At 41.7% G+C, this 14,411-nt stretch overlaps 2 protein-coding genes across 3 annotated transcripts; one reads left to right on the forward strand and one right to left on the reverse strand.

The window, feature by feature from the left end:
• The first annotated feature begins 687 nt into the window (after positions 1-687).
• On the forward strand, positions 688-8,052 carry LOC116213803 (lon protease homolog 1, mitochondrial-like). Of its 2 annotated transcripts, XM_031548880.1 has the most exons (21): positions 688-1,198; positions 1,521-1,586; positions 1,787-1,978; positions 2,089-2,154; positions 2,254-2,295; positions 2,520-2,642; positions 2,807-2,905; positions 3,097-3,147; positions 3,256-3,270; positions 3,356-3,442; positions 3,590-3,629; positions 4,281-4,452; positions 4,583-4,707; positions 5,105-5,235; positions 5,330-5,434; positions 5,525-5,638; positions 5,809-5,976; positions 6,193-6,294; positions 6,459-6,704; positions 6,913-7,431; positions 7,618-8,052. In XM_031548880.1, the coding sequence occupies exons 1-21, from the start codon at positions 734-736 to the stop codon at positions 7,801-7,803; spliced, it is 3,114 nt and encodes a 1,037-aa protein (XP_031404740.1). In that variant the 5' UTR covers positions 688-733; the 3' UTR covers positions 7,804-8,052. The 2 variants fall into 2 exon arrangements, with proteins under 2 accessions (XP_031404740.1, XP_031404739.1); XM_031548879.1 differs by lacking the exon at positions 3,256-3,270 and having other exon boundaries at positions 3,097-3,162.
• Positions 8,053-8,374: 322 nt separating this feature from the next.
• LOC116213804 lies at positions 8,375-10,143 on the reverse strand. Its single transcript, XM_031548881.1, has 3 exons — positions 9,776-10,143; positions 9,514-9,629; positions 8,375-9,237 (listed from the first exon to the last, which is right to left on the reverse strand). The coding sequence occupies exons 1-3, from the start codon at positions 9,881-9,883 to the stop codon at positions 8,889-8,891; spliced, it is 573 nt and encodes a 190-aa protein (XP_031404741.1). The 5' UTR covers positions 9,884-10,143; the 3' UTR covers positions 8,375-8,888.
• Positions 10,144-14,411: the final 4,268 nt, after the last annotated feature.

Genomic DNA, 14,411 nt, shown 5'->3' on the forward strand with positions numbered 1-14,411 from the left:
AAAATTGATCACGGGGTGGAAAATCACCTCTTTAGAGGATGAACATTGGATTCAACTTCATATTCCAGCTCGAATCATGTAGAGTAGATGCCAAAGCATTGATGATATTCTACGAGTCTCTATCAAAGCGATTATTATAAAGAATATTTATAAATCTATTACAATGAAATATATTATAATTGATCTTATTTTTTAAATAAGTATCTAATAACTAATAAATGAATTTAGAATTTCTGGATGGCTAGTTTCTAGGTAATGATGTTCGCGATTGTATTATATCATTTTCCTCTCTAATTTTTTTTTATTAATAAAAATTATGAAAAACATTACTCTCGTAATTTCGAAAGATCGAATATTAAAGGCTATTCTCATTCCCAACAAGTGTGTTTCTCGAGACTTGAACTTGTACTCTCTTTCTTACGATATTACTTATCACTCTTATTTTTTTGTTGGAAAGGGGTTATTTAACGGTCAATCAACACTTTTTTTTTGTTCTCTCTAATTCTTTTAATAAAAAGAAATTGTCAATGCGAGACCTAATCCAATAATTATAGGAAGAATTTTTTGGGGGTAAAAATTTAGGAAATTTCTTAGATGTATATATCTTATATTTATATACTTAATTTAAAAATATCTTATTAAATTACACCGATAAAACTAATTAATCAAGCTGAAGCCCAAAGAGAGGGGCATTTTCGTCATCCGAAATCTGAAGCAGAGCCAACAAGGGTTTATGCAGGGCTTTGCTGCAGCGCCAAAAACCCTCCTCTCCCCTCCGATTCTGCAACCGAATTGCTTCAATGGCGCCCCTTCACCGCCAAAATTAGGGCTTGGAATCCCCCAAAGCTCAGTTTCTACGGTCATCCTACCACCCAGATCCTCGCCAATGTTGAAGCTTCTGTCCTCCTCGGCGTGCCTGCGGAGCCGAGCTCAGCACGCCCTGACCCAGTCCCCCTCCCTGAGCTGCCTCCGGCCGGCGAACAGCCTCCTGCTCGGGGCCTTGAATTCGCTCCGAGGGCTGAGCCGGAGCAGTCCGAGTTCATGCCAGAGAGCGTTCTTCTGTTCAGACTCCAGTGGCGATGGGGGTGATCCGGCGGCAGTGGCAGAAGGCAAGGTGGCAGAAGCCGAGTCCGACGCGAGCGAGAAGGCGTCTTCTGCAATCGTTCCGACATACCCCAGGCCCGAAGATTACCTGACGGTGGGTTTTAAATGGGGATTTTTTTTAGTTTTTGTCTGGTTTTGGTTGCTTGAAGTGAGGAAAATGGGAGAAAATTGAAACTTTTGAGCAATTTTTCGAGTGCCCAAATCCTTGTTGCTGTCAAAATGCAACCTTTTGACGAGTCGCTTGGGCTAGAATTGGGGTGACGACAAAATGTGAGATTTGAAGAAGTAATTCAGTTGGAACTGGCAATGCCATCGAATTTTCAATGCTTGGAAGAGAACCTTTGATTTCTTATTTGTTTGTCACTTTCTTGATCTGAATAACTTATGTTGAGATATGTTGTCATGTCACTTGGCAGGTGCTGGCACTGCCATTGCCTCACAGACCACTATTTCCAGGGTTTTACATGCCAATATACGTGAAGGTGAGGCCGATTCTGAATTTATATGAGTTTTCTTATTGCCATCTTTCCTTGCTGCGAGATATTAGATATGTGTGTTAGCGCAAGAAGTCATCTCCCTTAAGGTGTCTACAGCTTGTTATCTGTGGATTATGCTATTTGGGTCTATGGAAAGATTTCACATTGAGTATATTTTAGTGAACAAATTCATTTCTTCCATGCAGGATCCCAAACTATTGGCAGCTTTACAGGAAAGCAGAAAACGGCAAGCCCCATATGCTGGTGCTTTCCTCCTAAAAGATGACCCAGGGGCCGATCCTAGTGTGGGTGCTGGATCAGAATCAGACAAAAGCATACATGATGTTAAAGGGAAGGAACTATTTGATCGTCTTCATGAAGTTGGTACACTTGCACAGGTAATTTGTATTGCTATGTTTGCTATTTTTGTCACTTTGGTTTCATTTTATATGATAGAGCTGGAACCATGATATTTGAATTCATGATATGATTTTTCTGCGGCGGTCAGATATCAAGCATCCAAGGAGATCAGGTAGTTCTTGTTGGGCATAGACGACTTCGAATTACGGAGATGGTGAGTGCCTTTCAGTAGATACTTTCTCTTTGCATCTTTCTATTTACAATTTTGTTGCCATGATCCTGGCTGAACTGACTGATTATAACTTATTTGTAGGCGAGCGAGGATCCCCTCACTGTCAAAGTAGATCACCTCAAGGTACTCTATCTGTTGGTTTTCTGCCTGATTAATCTTTCAAGAAGAGACATTGATATTGCTAATCGTGTCAACCTAAGCTCGGATCTTGGGTTCAATTGGCTTTTTTCCTCTATTTGCCATTAACAAATGCATGGGGGATATTACCCAGTAACTTGAAATAGAAAGGGATGATAATTGACATGACAGCAGTTGTCTCCTCCTTGTTTTATTTTTTTTTATTGTAGGAATTGCCATATGATAAGGATGATGATACGATAAAGGCAACGTCCTTTGAGGTTATATCAACTCTAAGAGATGTTCTCAAAACGAGTTCCTTATGGAGAGATCATGTGCAAACATACACCCAGGTACTTTCTTTTCTTTGTTCCTATTCGTTGTTGAGGAAGTTGGTTCCTCCTTTTCTGCCTGATATTTCAGGTCTCAAGGTGAAGATTTTCACCTTACAAATGGGGTCAGCTGGCATTACATTATTAAATTGGACCGATATTGACTGTTTCTTTAAATATCTCAGCATATAGGTGACTTCAATTATGCAAGGTTAGCTGACTTTGGAGCAGCAATATCTGGTGCGAACAAACTGCAGTGCCAGGCAGTACTTGAGGAGCTTGATGTATGTGTTGTTATTCATTTTTTTTTTCAATTGATTGATTTCTAATTTGATGTAATTAGACGTGGAAAGGAGCTATTAGCTCAAAAAGGCAAATTATCATGAAGGAACTCATATAATGTGAGCCATGCTTGTTTTCACACTCCTACCTCATTGTGCTGTATTTTTAATCTTGAAACTCTTTTCTGTCTCAGGTATATAAACGCTTGAAACTTACCCTGGAACTCGTGAAGAAAGAAATGGAAATAAGTAGAATTCAGGTATCCCCCTCTCTCTGTGACAAATATTTGTCTGGACAGTAATTATTGCTTGCCTTAAGCTTGTCCTTTTGTATTCATTCCTATAGGAGTCAAATAAGTAGAATTCAGGTATACCCTATCTCTGTGACAAATATTTGTCAGTGCAGTAATTATTGCTTGCCTTAAGCTTGTCCTTTTGTATTCATTCCTATAGGAGTCAATTGCAAAAGCAATCGAAGAAAAGATAAGTGGTGAGCAACGGCGATACTTGTTAAATGAGCAGCTTAAAGCCATAAAAAAGGTGGTGCCATCTTGACCATCAACTTTTCATAACTTTCAAATAAGTATCATTATTATGTGCATGAATCATATGCTTGATACAGTGGACCTGTCTTTCAGATCTTAGTGTAAACTTTGTTAATTGACTGCTAATATGACATGCATGCAGGAACTTGGAGTGGAGACAGATGACAAAACAGCTCTTTCTGGTTAGTTTGTTCTGCATTATCTTTAAGAGTTATGGTCTACAATCCAACAGATTATCTAGTTAGTTTCATTGATACTGAAAATTTTGGTGTTGAATCATCGGTTCTGAAAGTCATGCTATGGTTCTAAAATATGCATAGTTGAACTTTGTCTGAGGAACTTCTTGAACGTACGTATTTAATACATTGACAATTTGATTGGCATTCTCCCAATTAATTGATATTTGATTAGTTTGCTTGCTATTTCTATAACGTGGAAATTCTTATGCTCTTAATGTAAGAATTGTTTATAGTTATGGAAATAGCAGTTCAAGTCCTTGGAGAATGTTTCTTAGTTTCTTATGAATGTGCTCCTTTCTTACAGTTCTTACTTGTTTTGTAACATTGTGATCTTATTTTCTATGATAAGTTTCCATGCTAAAATTCACTTACCCAAATTCTGTGCACAGTGGGATTTGTCTTAGTAACAAAATGGATATAGCTAGATATGCTAGGAAAATATATGTATACTAATTTGTGTTTATTATATTTATATGGAAGGCTTTTGCTTGACATTTTTGTCCTACTGGCTTTATTTGAGTCCATAAACTAACATAAATGGGCAACTCAAAGCATATGTTTCATGACATATATCTTTTTGTTTCCTTGCTGCAGCTAAATTTCGGGAAAGAATTGAATCAAACAAGGAGAAGATTCCTGCTCATGTTATGCAAGTTATTGAAGAAGAACTTACAAAACTGCAGCTGCTAGAGGCCAGTTCAAGTGAATTTAATGTGACTCGAAACTATTTGGATTGGTTGACTGCGCTTCCTTGGGGAAACTATAGGTTCGTTACTGCTTCCACATTTTTGGTTAAGATAATCTTCTTTCCGATTCCACATTTTGTATTCGCTGTTGTGTATTAATGATTTCCGTGTGCGTTGCATAATCTCTTCTTCTATCTAATCCGATTTCAGTGATGAGAACTTTGATGTGCTTCGGGCACAAACGATACTTGATGAGGACCACTATGGATTGAGTGATGTCAAAGAACGAATTTTGGAATTTATTGCTGTTGGTAAACTAAGAGGAACCTCACAAGGTTGGTCATTGACAAGAATTCTCTCTATATAGTTATATTCCAGAAGATATTCCCACTGCAAATTTTCTCTCCACTGCCATCTTATGTATTATCATGTGATGTGCTTCTGCATCCATTCTGGTCTCCATTGAATTGCTCGTGCCACTTGCCAGTCAAGATGTATTATCTCGCCTATCGTGTTTCTGTTGGTCAATTTTGTTTCTTTGAGTTCTGTTTTAAGTGAATATTATTAAAATACGCCTTCAAAAGAAATTTTACCCTGGGAGGATTGATAAGGTCTCTTTGTATGATATCTTTCTTGTGATGATTGTGTTTGGCTTTATTTGCCTTTTCAGTCTTCAAAGATTTAAATATCTGCATAGTGCTCCACTAAATTATTGCACATACTCTTGTTCAGGTAAAATCATTTGTCTTTCTGGCCCACCTGGAGTGGGGAAAACTAGCATAGGTCGGTCAATTGCACGTGCCCTGAACCGGAAGTTCTTCCGCTTTTCTGTTGGTGGATTAGCTGATGTTGCAGAAATTAAGGTGATTCTAATAGTTTATGTTAGTATAGTTCATAAATATTTCTGCAAGATGTTATTTTTCACATTCTTTGAGAATTATTTTCCAAAACTTTTAGGGCCATCGTAGAACGTACATTGGTGCCATGCCCGGAAAGATGGTGCAGTGTCTCAAAAATGTGGGAACAGCCAATCCTCTTGTGCTGATCGATGAGATTGACAAGGTAGATAGCATGATTTCCAATTTGCTATATTGCTGAGTACTTCATGTTTGTATTACTTGAATGGCTCAAGCGGTTTTCATTTTTCTGCAGCTAGGGAGAGGGCATGCTGGTGATCCAGCCAGTGCTCTATTGGAGCTTCTTGACCCTGAGCAGAACGCTAACTTCCTTGACCATTATCTTGATGTTCCCATTGACCTATCAAAGGTAAGTTGATGTGTTCAACATAGTTCTTGATATCGCTTGATTTTTTCAATGGTAGGATAATCATATAACCATCAGACACGCTGTGGTTTTCTAGATCCGGAAATAGTGATTTGCCTTCTGTTGCCTTAACTTACGTATTTGTCACCTCCAAAATTTGTGCATCTTTGCAGGTGCTATTCGTATGTACAGCAAATGTGGTGGAAACGATACCGAATCCTCTCTTGGACAGGATGGAAGTAATTGCCATTGCTGGGTATATCACTGATGAGAAGGTTCATATCGCCCGAGATTATTTGGAGAAGTCTACGCAAGAAGCTTGTGGCATCAAGCCTGAACAGGTCAGGTCCACTATGTGTTTCCGCCATTTTCTCAAAATAATATTAATAGATTTTTTCTGGTTTGGTTACTGTATCAGAAAAATGTTGAAGATCATACTATGGTGTTCCCTCCCTTTATCTAGTGAAATGGTCGCATAGAACCAAAGCTTTTTCATTGATTTGGTATACCTTGACCCAGAAAAGAAGGCTCACACGTAAACCTCATATTTCTTTCAGGTTGAAGTAACCGATGCAGCTCTTCTTGCCCTGATAGAAAACTACTGCAGAGAAGCAGGGGTCAGGAATCTTCAGAAGCAAATTGAAAAGATATACCGGAAGGTTCTGTCTGTTTAGCTCCTATGTTTTTCAATAACTTGCAAATTGAAAAGTCTGTTTATTTTGCTCCCACAATTTCAGAAAGCTTTACAAATGTTTTATTGCATTCCGTTGCTACCATTATTAGTTTCTTGATTCTACGATTTATTTTATGTCTTCCCGTGCAGATTGCTCTTCAACTTGTAAGGCAAGGTGAGCAAAAAACAGTCCCTGCAAATGCTGAAGGGGAGGGAGTAGGGCTCACAGAAGCCAAAGTAGAACCAGACGAGGACTCGAGTCCACGCAGAAGTGAAGGTGATTCCCAAAACATAGCTGATAAAGTTGAGACCAGCAGCAGCGTTGATGAAACCAGTGTGGCCTCTCTGGAAGTTGAACAAGTCCAGCAGCCCTCAGATCAATCTACAGAATTGAAGGCAGGTTCAAGACTGATCAATTTGTAAAAATGCTGCGACTCTTGTTTATATTGACAGCAAAATCTGGAACTTTCTCCACGTCTGTCAACCTTAATCGTTGTTTCATAAGCCGCACATCACAAGCATCTGAGTGCCCAGCTTGATCAGCCAGGTTTTAAAAACAGCTCACCAAATCGAAAATTTTGACGCTGTAATTGTTTCTTGGCAGGACCCGACTGACTTCGAGGAAAAACAAGGAACTGAAGCAACTAAGACACTAGAGAAGATTACAGTGGACACCTCGAACTTGGCAGACTATGTTGGCAAGCCCGTCTTCCATGCAGAACGAATTTACGAGCAAACACCTGTTGGGGTGGTGATGGGCCTTGCTTGGACTGCTATGGGTGGGTCCACTCTGTACATAGAGACCATTCTGGTTGAACAAGGGGAAGGGAAGGGAGCCCTGCATGTTACTGGACAGCTCGGGGATGTTATGAAGGAGAGTGCCCAGATCGCGCACACTGTTGCTAGAACCATATTGCTAGAGAAGGAACCTGATAATCAATTCTTCGCCAATTCCAAACTTCATCTCCATGTTCCGGCTGGGGCCACCCCAAAAGACGGGCCCAGTGCGGGTTGTACTATGATTACTTCAATGCTGTCACTGGCAATGAAGAGGTCTGTCAAGAAGGATCTTGCGATGACAGGTGAATTAACACTCACGGGCAAAATTCTTCCAATTGGAGGGGTATGTATTGAGACTTGTACTTTCAACAAGTTCCGGTATAGTTCTTATCAATATTTTGCTAAGCCAGAAGATGCTTGAATTGACCCATTTTTCATGTGTTCCAATTATTTTCAAAGCTTTTCGATGATAATATTGCATCTTGAAGTGCTGATTGTAATCCTTGCTTTGTCTGATTGATTGAGTCAGGTAAAAGAGAAAACTATAGCTGCAAGGAGGAGCGAAGTGAAAACTATAATATTCCCTTCAGCTAACAGGAGAGATTTCGACGAGCTCGCTCCCAATGTGAAGGAAGGCCTTGATGTGCACTTCGTTGACGATTACAATCAGATATTTAATATCGCGCTTGGTGAAGACCCAAAGCGAGAAGACTAGGTTTTCTTTCCCTTTTGGGCTTCCAAACCAATATGATTTATTGAATTCTGGCTGTTTTTAGCAGAGAAAACTACACATCCTGGGACAAGGGCAAGTTTTGTACAATGTGATTGTTCTTTACCTGGTCACTCTGGACAAAATGCCAGCAGTGACCATCGATCATAACCATTTGCTTGGTTTGTAGTTAATGTACAATTGATTACTTACATCAAGCAATAAGAAAATTTTTCAAGCCGACATTTATTGGCACGAGTCTTCCAATGAGTTCTGGTTTCTGATTTTCTGGCATTTGATCTTTGTTTCGTGCAAGTTGTCTCCCGCTATTTTATGCCGGGAGAGGCTGAGGCTATGGGGTTTTTCAATGACTGAACATATTGGAGCAACTTGTGGGGATCCTTCCTGCCTTGACCCATTGTTTCGTGGAAAAGTTAGTTCGAAGCAACTTGCACTAGCAGCGGCACTGGCGGTGGCAGCACTGTGGGCAAGTGAGATCATCGTATTTGGGGATGATCCCCATGCACGAGGCTAAGACTTCCATATAATGGTGGCATTACATTCAAACATATGAAAGTCCGAAAAATCATTGTCTCATTTCAAATGCAACTAGTCCGGGATTCTAGGGAATCAAACTGCAAAGAGAGTATTCCACCTTAACATGGAAACACACACCCAGATCGAGTAGGAAAATGAGATGACAGGAAAAGCTATTCACAGACTGATCCTACTAGGGCAAACCCGGAAACAGGAGATCTCTGGTTTACATTTCGGGCAACAAGTGCAAGCAAGTTCATATGAAAACCCAGTTACCAGCACAACATGATAAAAGGCTATCAAAAATCAGCCCCATGGGAAGTCTCAAAATAGCCATTAAACCTAACATCTTGAAGAACATTGCAACACACCTAAGTCATTTGCATCAACCTAGTTCAGGTGGCAAAATCCTGTATTTTTGGGAGTACCCATCATGTTTACTACCAGTCTGCTCATCAATCAAAGATGAATAACAAGAACCCAGACTAAATTCACAACATACCGACCTCAGCCAACCAAATGCCACTGTTGGCTCCCTGGACTATGTCCTTGATCTATGTAGTGGTGATCGTAGAACTTTCCGGTACCGATGTCTGATATCCTTCCTTTACTGCTTCAGTTACTCCATCAGAACTCATCTCGACATAGCTCCTCTTCTTAGGTGCCAAGAGCATGTCCTTTTTTCCATGATCCCTACTTCTATCCTTTTCTTTCCCTTTGCCCTTGTCATTCTCAATCGCCTTATCCTGAAGACCTTCAAAATCAGAAGGCTGGAGTGGTGGCTCTCTTCCGCTTAACCGACAGAATACCCTCTCAACCGTCTCATTTATTTCCTTCCCCAGCCCGTCATTGTCCAGAATTATGTCCCACACCGATTTAGAGGCTTTCTCAAGCACAGGGGCCCTGCAGCACATCATTATGATTAAACACGCGATTCAATCATAATACTCTCGACTCAGTTTGCGTGTTCATGTTCTACTTCAGCAGTTAAGGCCCTTATGGGAATATTAGCTGAGAGTATTGCCGGGAATCAGGAATAAATACACTTATTAACTCTTGCGAATCATAATGAGGCAACGGGAATGCGATGTTAAGTCGGGAATATATTAACTAGGTGATCTGATTCCATGATAAATGGCCAGCACAGAGAAATGCTGCATCAAAAGCTTCGAGACTTACTCGAGTTCCTGCCGCAGGGCGTCAAATAACTCCCTCTTGCTCTGCTTCTCAGCCCCCGGAGCCTTCAGGACTTTGCTCTCTTCAGCCATTCCAATGGCGGTGCTCTTCAGCTCCTCCTACAACGTCACCACAAATCAGTATCTACATCAAAATCATGATTCCAAGCAAACTACCACCGAGGATCATGAAAAAAAGAATGAATAATCAGATAAACCCTAGCGTTGAACATTCGGCAAATCAAAGTTTTTCCGAGGGAGCTTACATTGGCTTTGAGCTGATTGATGATCTTCGAACGGAGGGCGTCCATCGTGCCGTCGTTCATGAGGGACTCTAACACATCCTCCGGCGTAATCACTGATGAGGACGCCATCGCTGCGGTTCTGCCCTAATTTGCACCCTTCCGCGGCAGAGGGCGGCGATTGATCAACAGAAGCTACTGGGTCGGCGATGAAAGATCAGGACTTTCGGAGAGAATCGGCCCTCCGGAACAAGCTGAAACTGAGCAGCGTCGATCGAGTGATTCAGAACTTGCAGAAGAATCTACACAATCGCTTGACGCTTTGCGTCCCTTCGCTCTGAAGGAGGGAAGGGAGGAGGACGAGAAGGATAGCGAGAAACAGTTTTCCAGGAAGCAAACAAATAGAAAACGACTTTGTAAGAGGGGACCTGGACTCCGCGTCGTCGTTTCGTTGACTGTATTTTTTTTTTTTAGTGAATACTGTATTTTCTTTTCTAGGCACCAAAGTCTGATCGAACACGATCTCCCGATTTCAAGTCGACTATTTTTGTCACTGCACAAAGTCACAAATTGTCTTACTTCATTAATTCCGTATTTTCTCCACTCGTTTACATAATACGATGTAAATTTCACACACATCCACTATAATTTCGTAAAAAGACGTGACATCTCCCTTTTTTTATTGTATTTATACTGGCGGGGCAGTCAGCAGCACCGTGTATGCCCCCATAATATTATTATTGACATGAAAAAGATGAACGTATATTTATTGATTTATATGAGACTTGGGCATCATCACTTATCAGTTTGAGCTTTTAAGTGAAAATGAGTCCGAACCTGTATAAGTCCAATGAAAATTCAAGATGATATTAGAGTCCAGTTTACGTATATGCGTGCCCACACGCGTATACGCACCAAGATCACGCCAAGCTCAATATGTTCGAGAGCAACCAGAAGAGCGCTTCGTGTTAGTCCCCATCGCTTGAGCACTAAAGATGATGTATGTTATATGAGATTTGAGTTCAGTAACCTATTAGCTCATATATTTTCGATGTGTGACTTAAATCATTTTTAACTCTTAACAATCTATTAGTTTAAGTTTTTGGGTTGCAAATGAACTCAAGTCCGTATAGGTCCATATGAGAATTTTACGTGACATCAAAGTGGGTTACCTTTTCTCACGGAAAAATTAAGAAAAAAATCACAAGCTTATATGAAGTTTGGGTCTAGTAATTTAACAACTTAAGCTTTTGAATTACAGATCGGCTCAAGTCTGTATAGGTCTAAGTGGGTAATGGTATCAGAGCGAGTTATGCTTATGCCTGCTCATGTGGGCTCACACCACGCTAAGTCTAGTTTCGAAGCAGCCAAATTGCATCTCATCTTAGTCCAGCCCAATTGTGGCCTCATTATCAATTAACCCCCCTCCTCTCACCTTAGGTGCAAGAAAAAGTCCTCCTCCTGGTTAAATCCCGAGTACGGAAGCCCAGTCCCGGCTCGTAGTCAGTTTTTGCGGGTAGGTGTTCAAGTACACGTGACACATTTAGGTGAAACGGCAAAACCACGCGTTACCTCCTGTGGGTAGGTGTTGAGAGTTAAGAATGAGTTAAGTCTTATATTGAAAATATAAGAGGGAATTCCATAACTTTATAAGAGATTGAGTACTACAACCTGTCAGCTCGAACTTTTAAATTGGAGATGAATCCAATTACTTATAGGTCCAGTGGGCATCTTACAATTACTATTGTTATTTTTAAAAAATAAAAAAACAATTACAAAAAATCTAGAATTAATAAAAAAATTTAAATAAAATAAATAAAAAGGACGAAGAGAGGACGGATCGGTCCTCCGGTGGTCTTGCCTAGGCTAGCAGTTGTCAGCACCCAATTTTGGTCCACCGGCTCCAGAGGGGCAAAATCGCCGTTTTTACCACTCGTGAGGGAAATATTTCCGATTAATTACTCGAGTATTCACGACTTTTTAGGACATTTTTGGAAATAGCAATTTGCCTAATTTAACACTAATTTTATTTGGGACATTTTCGAATTTCGCGTACATCGACGTCAATTTTCAAAATTCGGGACAAAATTCGAGATTGAAAATAAATTCATCGCACAATATCGATCAGCGAATTTTTCTGAACACGATGGCAATCTCGAATTATTTTTTCGACGTCCGATCAAGAAGATGGAATTTTCAATTTATACGCGCGTCAAAAAAAAAAAAAAGGGTCAAACGGTCAAAGTCTGACAACTTTGACCGTTAACCAGGCCCCCCTCCCCCCATTTTCCTGTTCTTCTTCTTCATCGTTTCTTCTTCTTCCTGTCTTCTTCTTCTTTTCTTTTTCTTTTCTTTTCTTCTTCTTCTTCCTCCTGGCAGGGACGGACCGGTCTCGGGACCTCTGCTGCCGTTGCGCCCGAGCCTGCCTGCCGCACGCCAACCCCTATGCGCACGCGACTCCTCGAACACGCAAACGCACTCTCTCTCTCTCTCTCTCTCTCTCTCTCTCTCGGTTTTTCTTTTCGGACAAAAACCCGCAGCTCGTCCGGGGGAATGGGGGGGGGAGCTCACAGACAAAAAAGATCCCGGAGCTCACAGACAAAGAAGACCCGGAAACCTCCAGCTCGCCTACGACCGAGAAATCCACAGCTCGACGATTTTTCGAAAAATCTCTCAGCCCCTCAGCCCAGAAACCAGGCCAAACAAGGCCAAACCAATCCCGTTTTCCGGCGACCGCCACCCAACCCGATCCAAACTTGACCAAACTTCATATCCCACATGCATTCGACCTCCTGAGTCCATTTCCGATGTTAGTTTTGTGATTTGAAGCTTCCAGCTTGCCAAAATCGCCCTGTCCAGAGGACATATTCACGGTTTTCCCGGGCTTCCTCGACATTTCCACCACCTCACGACTATGGCAAGTCGTGCCATCATTTCCTAAGGGTTCCTCATGACCCTCACTCTCCCCCGTGACGAGGTGGTCACGTGCCGAGAGCCGCTCAACCGCGCACCACCGCCATTTCTCTCTTTTCTCCTTTTACAGATTTTTCCAGTTTTTACCGGTTTTCTTTGCATCTCTCAGGCAAATAGACATGTCTAATCTTCATGAAACCACTGCAGGCACGATCCTCAGTCAGTTAGGATTCCAATGCCGCCGACCTTGCCTCAAAATTCCATCGGGAGCCTCCGTGGCGACGTCCGACCCGACTTGTGCCAGTCGGGCCTGTTCCTCTGGTCGTCTTTTCTGATCCGAACTTTGAAGGGACGCACGGGTCAGTTCGGGTTGAATCTCGCTACGAGCCACCTATCACTGTGCTCCTCAGTCAGTTAGGATTCCAATGCCGCCGACCTTGCCTCAAAATTCCATCGGGAGCCTCCGTGACGACGTCCGACCCGACTTGTGCCAGTCGGGCCTGTTCCTCTGGTCGTCTTTTCTGATCCGAACTTTGAAGGGACGCACAGGTCAGCTCGGGTTGAATCTCGCTACGGGCCATCTATCACTGTGCTCCTCAGTCAGTTAGGAGTCCAATGCCGCCGACTTTGCCTCAAAATTCCATCGGGAGCCTCCGTGGCGACGTCCGACCCGACTTGTGCCAGTCGGGCCTGTCCACCCTTCCAGTCGGGTCTGTTGCTACCATTCGGGTCTGTGCAAGCCAAAACAGCCCAAACCCGACTCGGCAACGGTCCAGCCCGACTCTTGAAGGCCCTATCCCGCATCTCGGGACTAGCCCATTATTTCTCTGTTGCAGGTCCGGCCCAGTCCGCCAACTTCGGCCCATCCATCCTTCCGAAGCCCAATCTTCCATTCGGCCCAGTCCATTCCATCGGAGTTCGGCCCAATCCAGCTCAGACCGGCCCGATACTGTTCAGACCGGCCCGGTCAAACTCGCCCAGCATATCTTTGACTTTTTTTTATTTACAGAATCACCCCTCAACTTTCCGAACTAGGTAAATTCTCAACTTAGTGGCATTGATTAGGGCTCATTCCCTGAATATTATTGCTTTCTTGATGGATATAATGTGCAGTGTATGTTTTTGAGTCGCGTGGGTGATCGTTTTGTCTCCGAACTCGATTTTACAAACTTTCTGTTTTGTCACATTTCAGTCCAGAAGAAGTATTTTTATTTTCTTAAGATTTGCCCCGAATTTCAAAATCATTTTCAATCAAGCCCCGGTCACTTTATCATTTTTCAATCAGTCCTTGAATTTTCCAGAATTGTTCTAGCATTCCAAGAAACTTTCCGAGTTGTTTCAGTTTAGTCCTCGGGCCTCTTTTTTTATCTTTCAGATCAGTCCTGATTTTCAATTTCATTTCAAATAAGTCCTAGGACATTTTCAGTAAATTTTTACACAGTCCCAATTTTTAGAATTTTCAAATCAGTCCTCATCTTTTAGAATTTTCAGATCAGTCCCTGAACCTTTCTGAATTTGCAAATCAGTCCCTGAACTCTTCTGAATTTATAAACCAGTCACTGTTCTTTTCTGAATCTTCAAACCAATCCCTGAACTTTTCGAATTTTCAAATCCGTCCCTGTTCTTTAAAATTATCCAAATCCGTCTGCGAACATTTTTCCAAAGATATCCAATCGCTTTTCCTACTTGGATTCCCCACCGATAACGCATACGCCTCATTTAAATAATTTTGTTTATATAATTATAT

This window comes from Punica granatum, chromosome 7 (genome assembly GCF_007655135.1).
Source record: "Punica granatum isolate Tunisia-2019 chromosome 7, ASM765513v2, whole genome shotgun sequence".
Lineage (NCBI taxonomy): Eukaryota > Viridiplantae > Streptophyta > Magnoliopsida > Myrtales > Lythraceae > Punica > Punica granatum.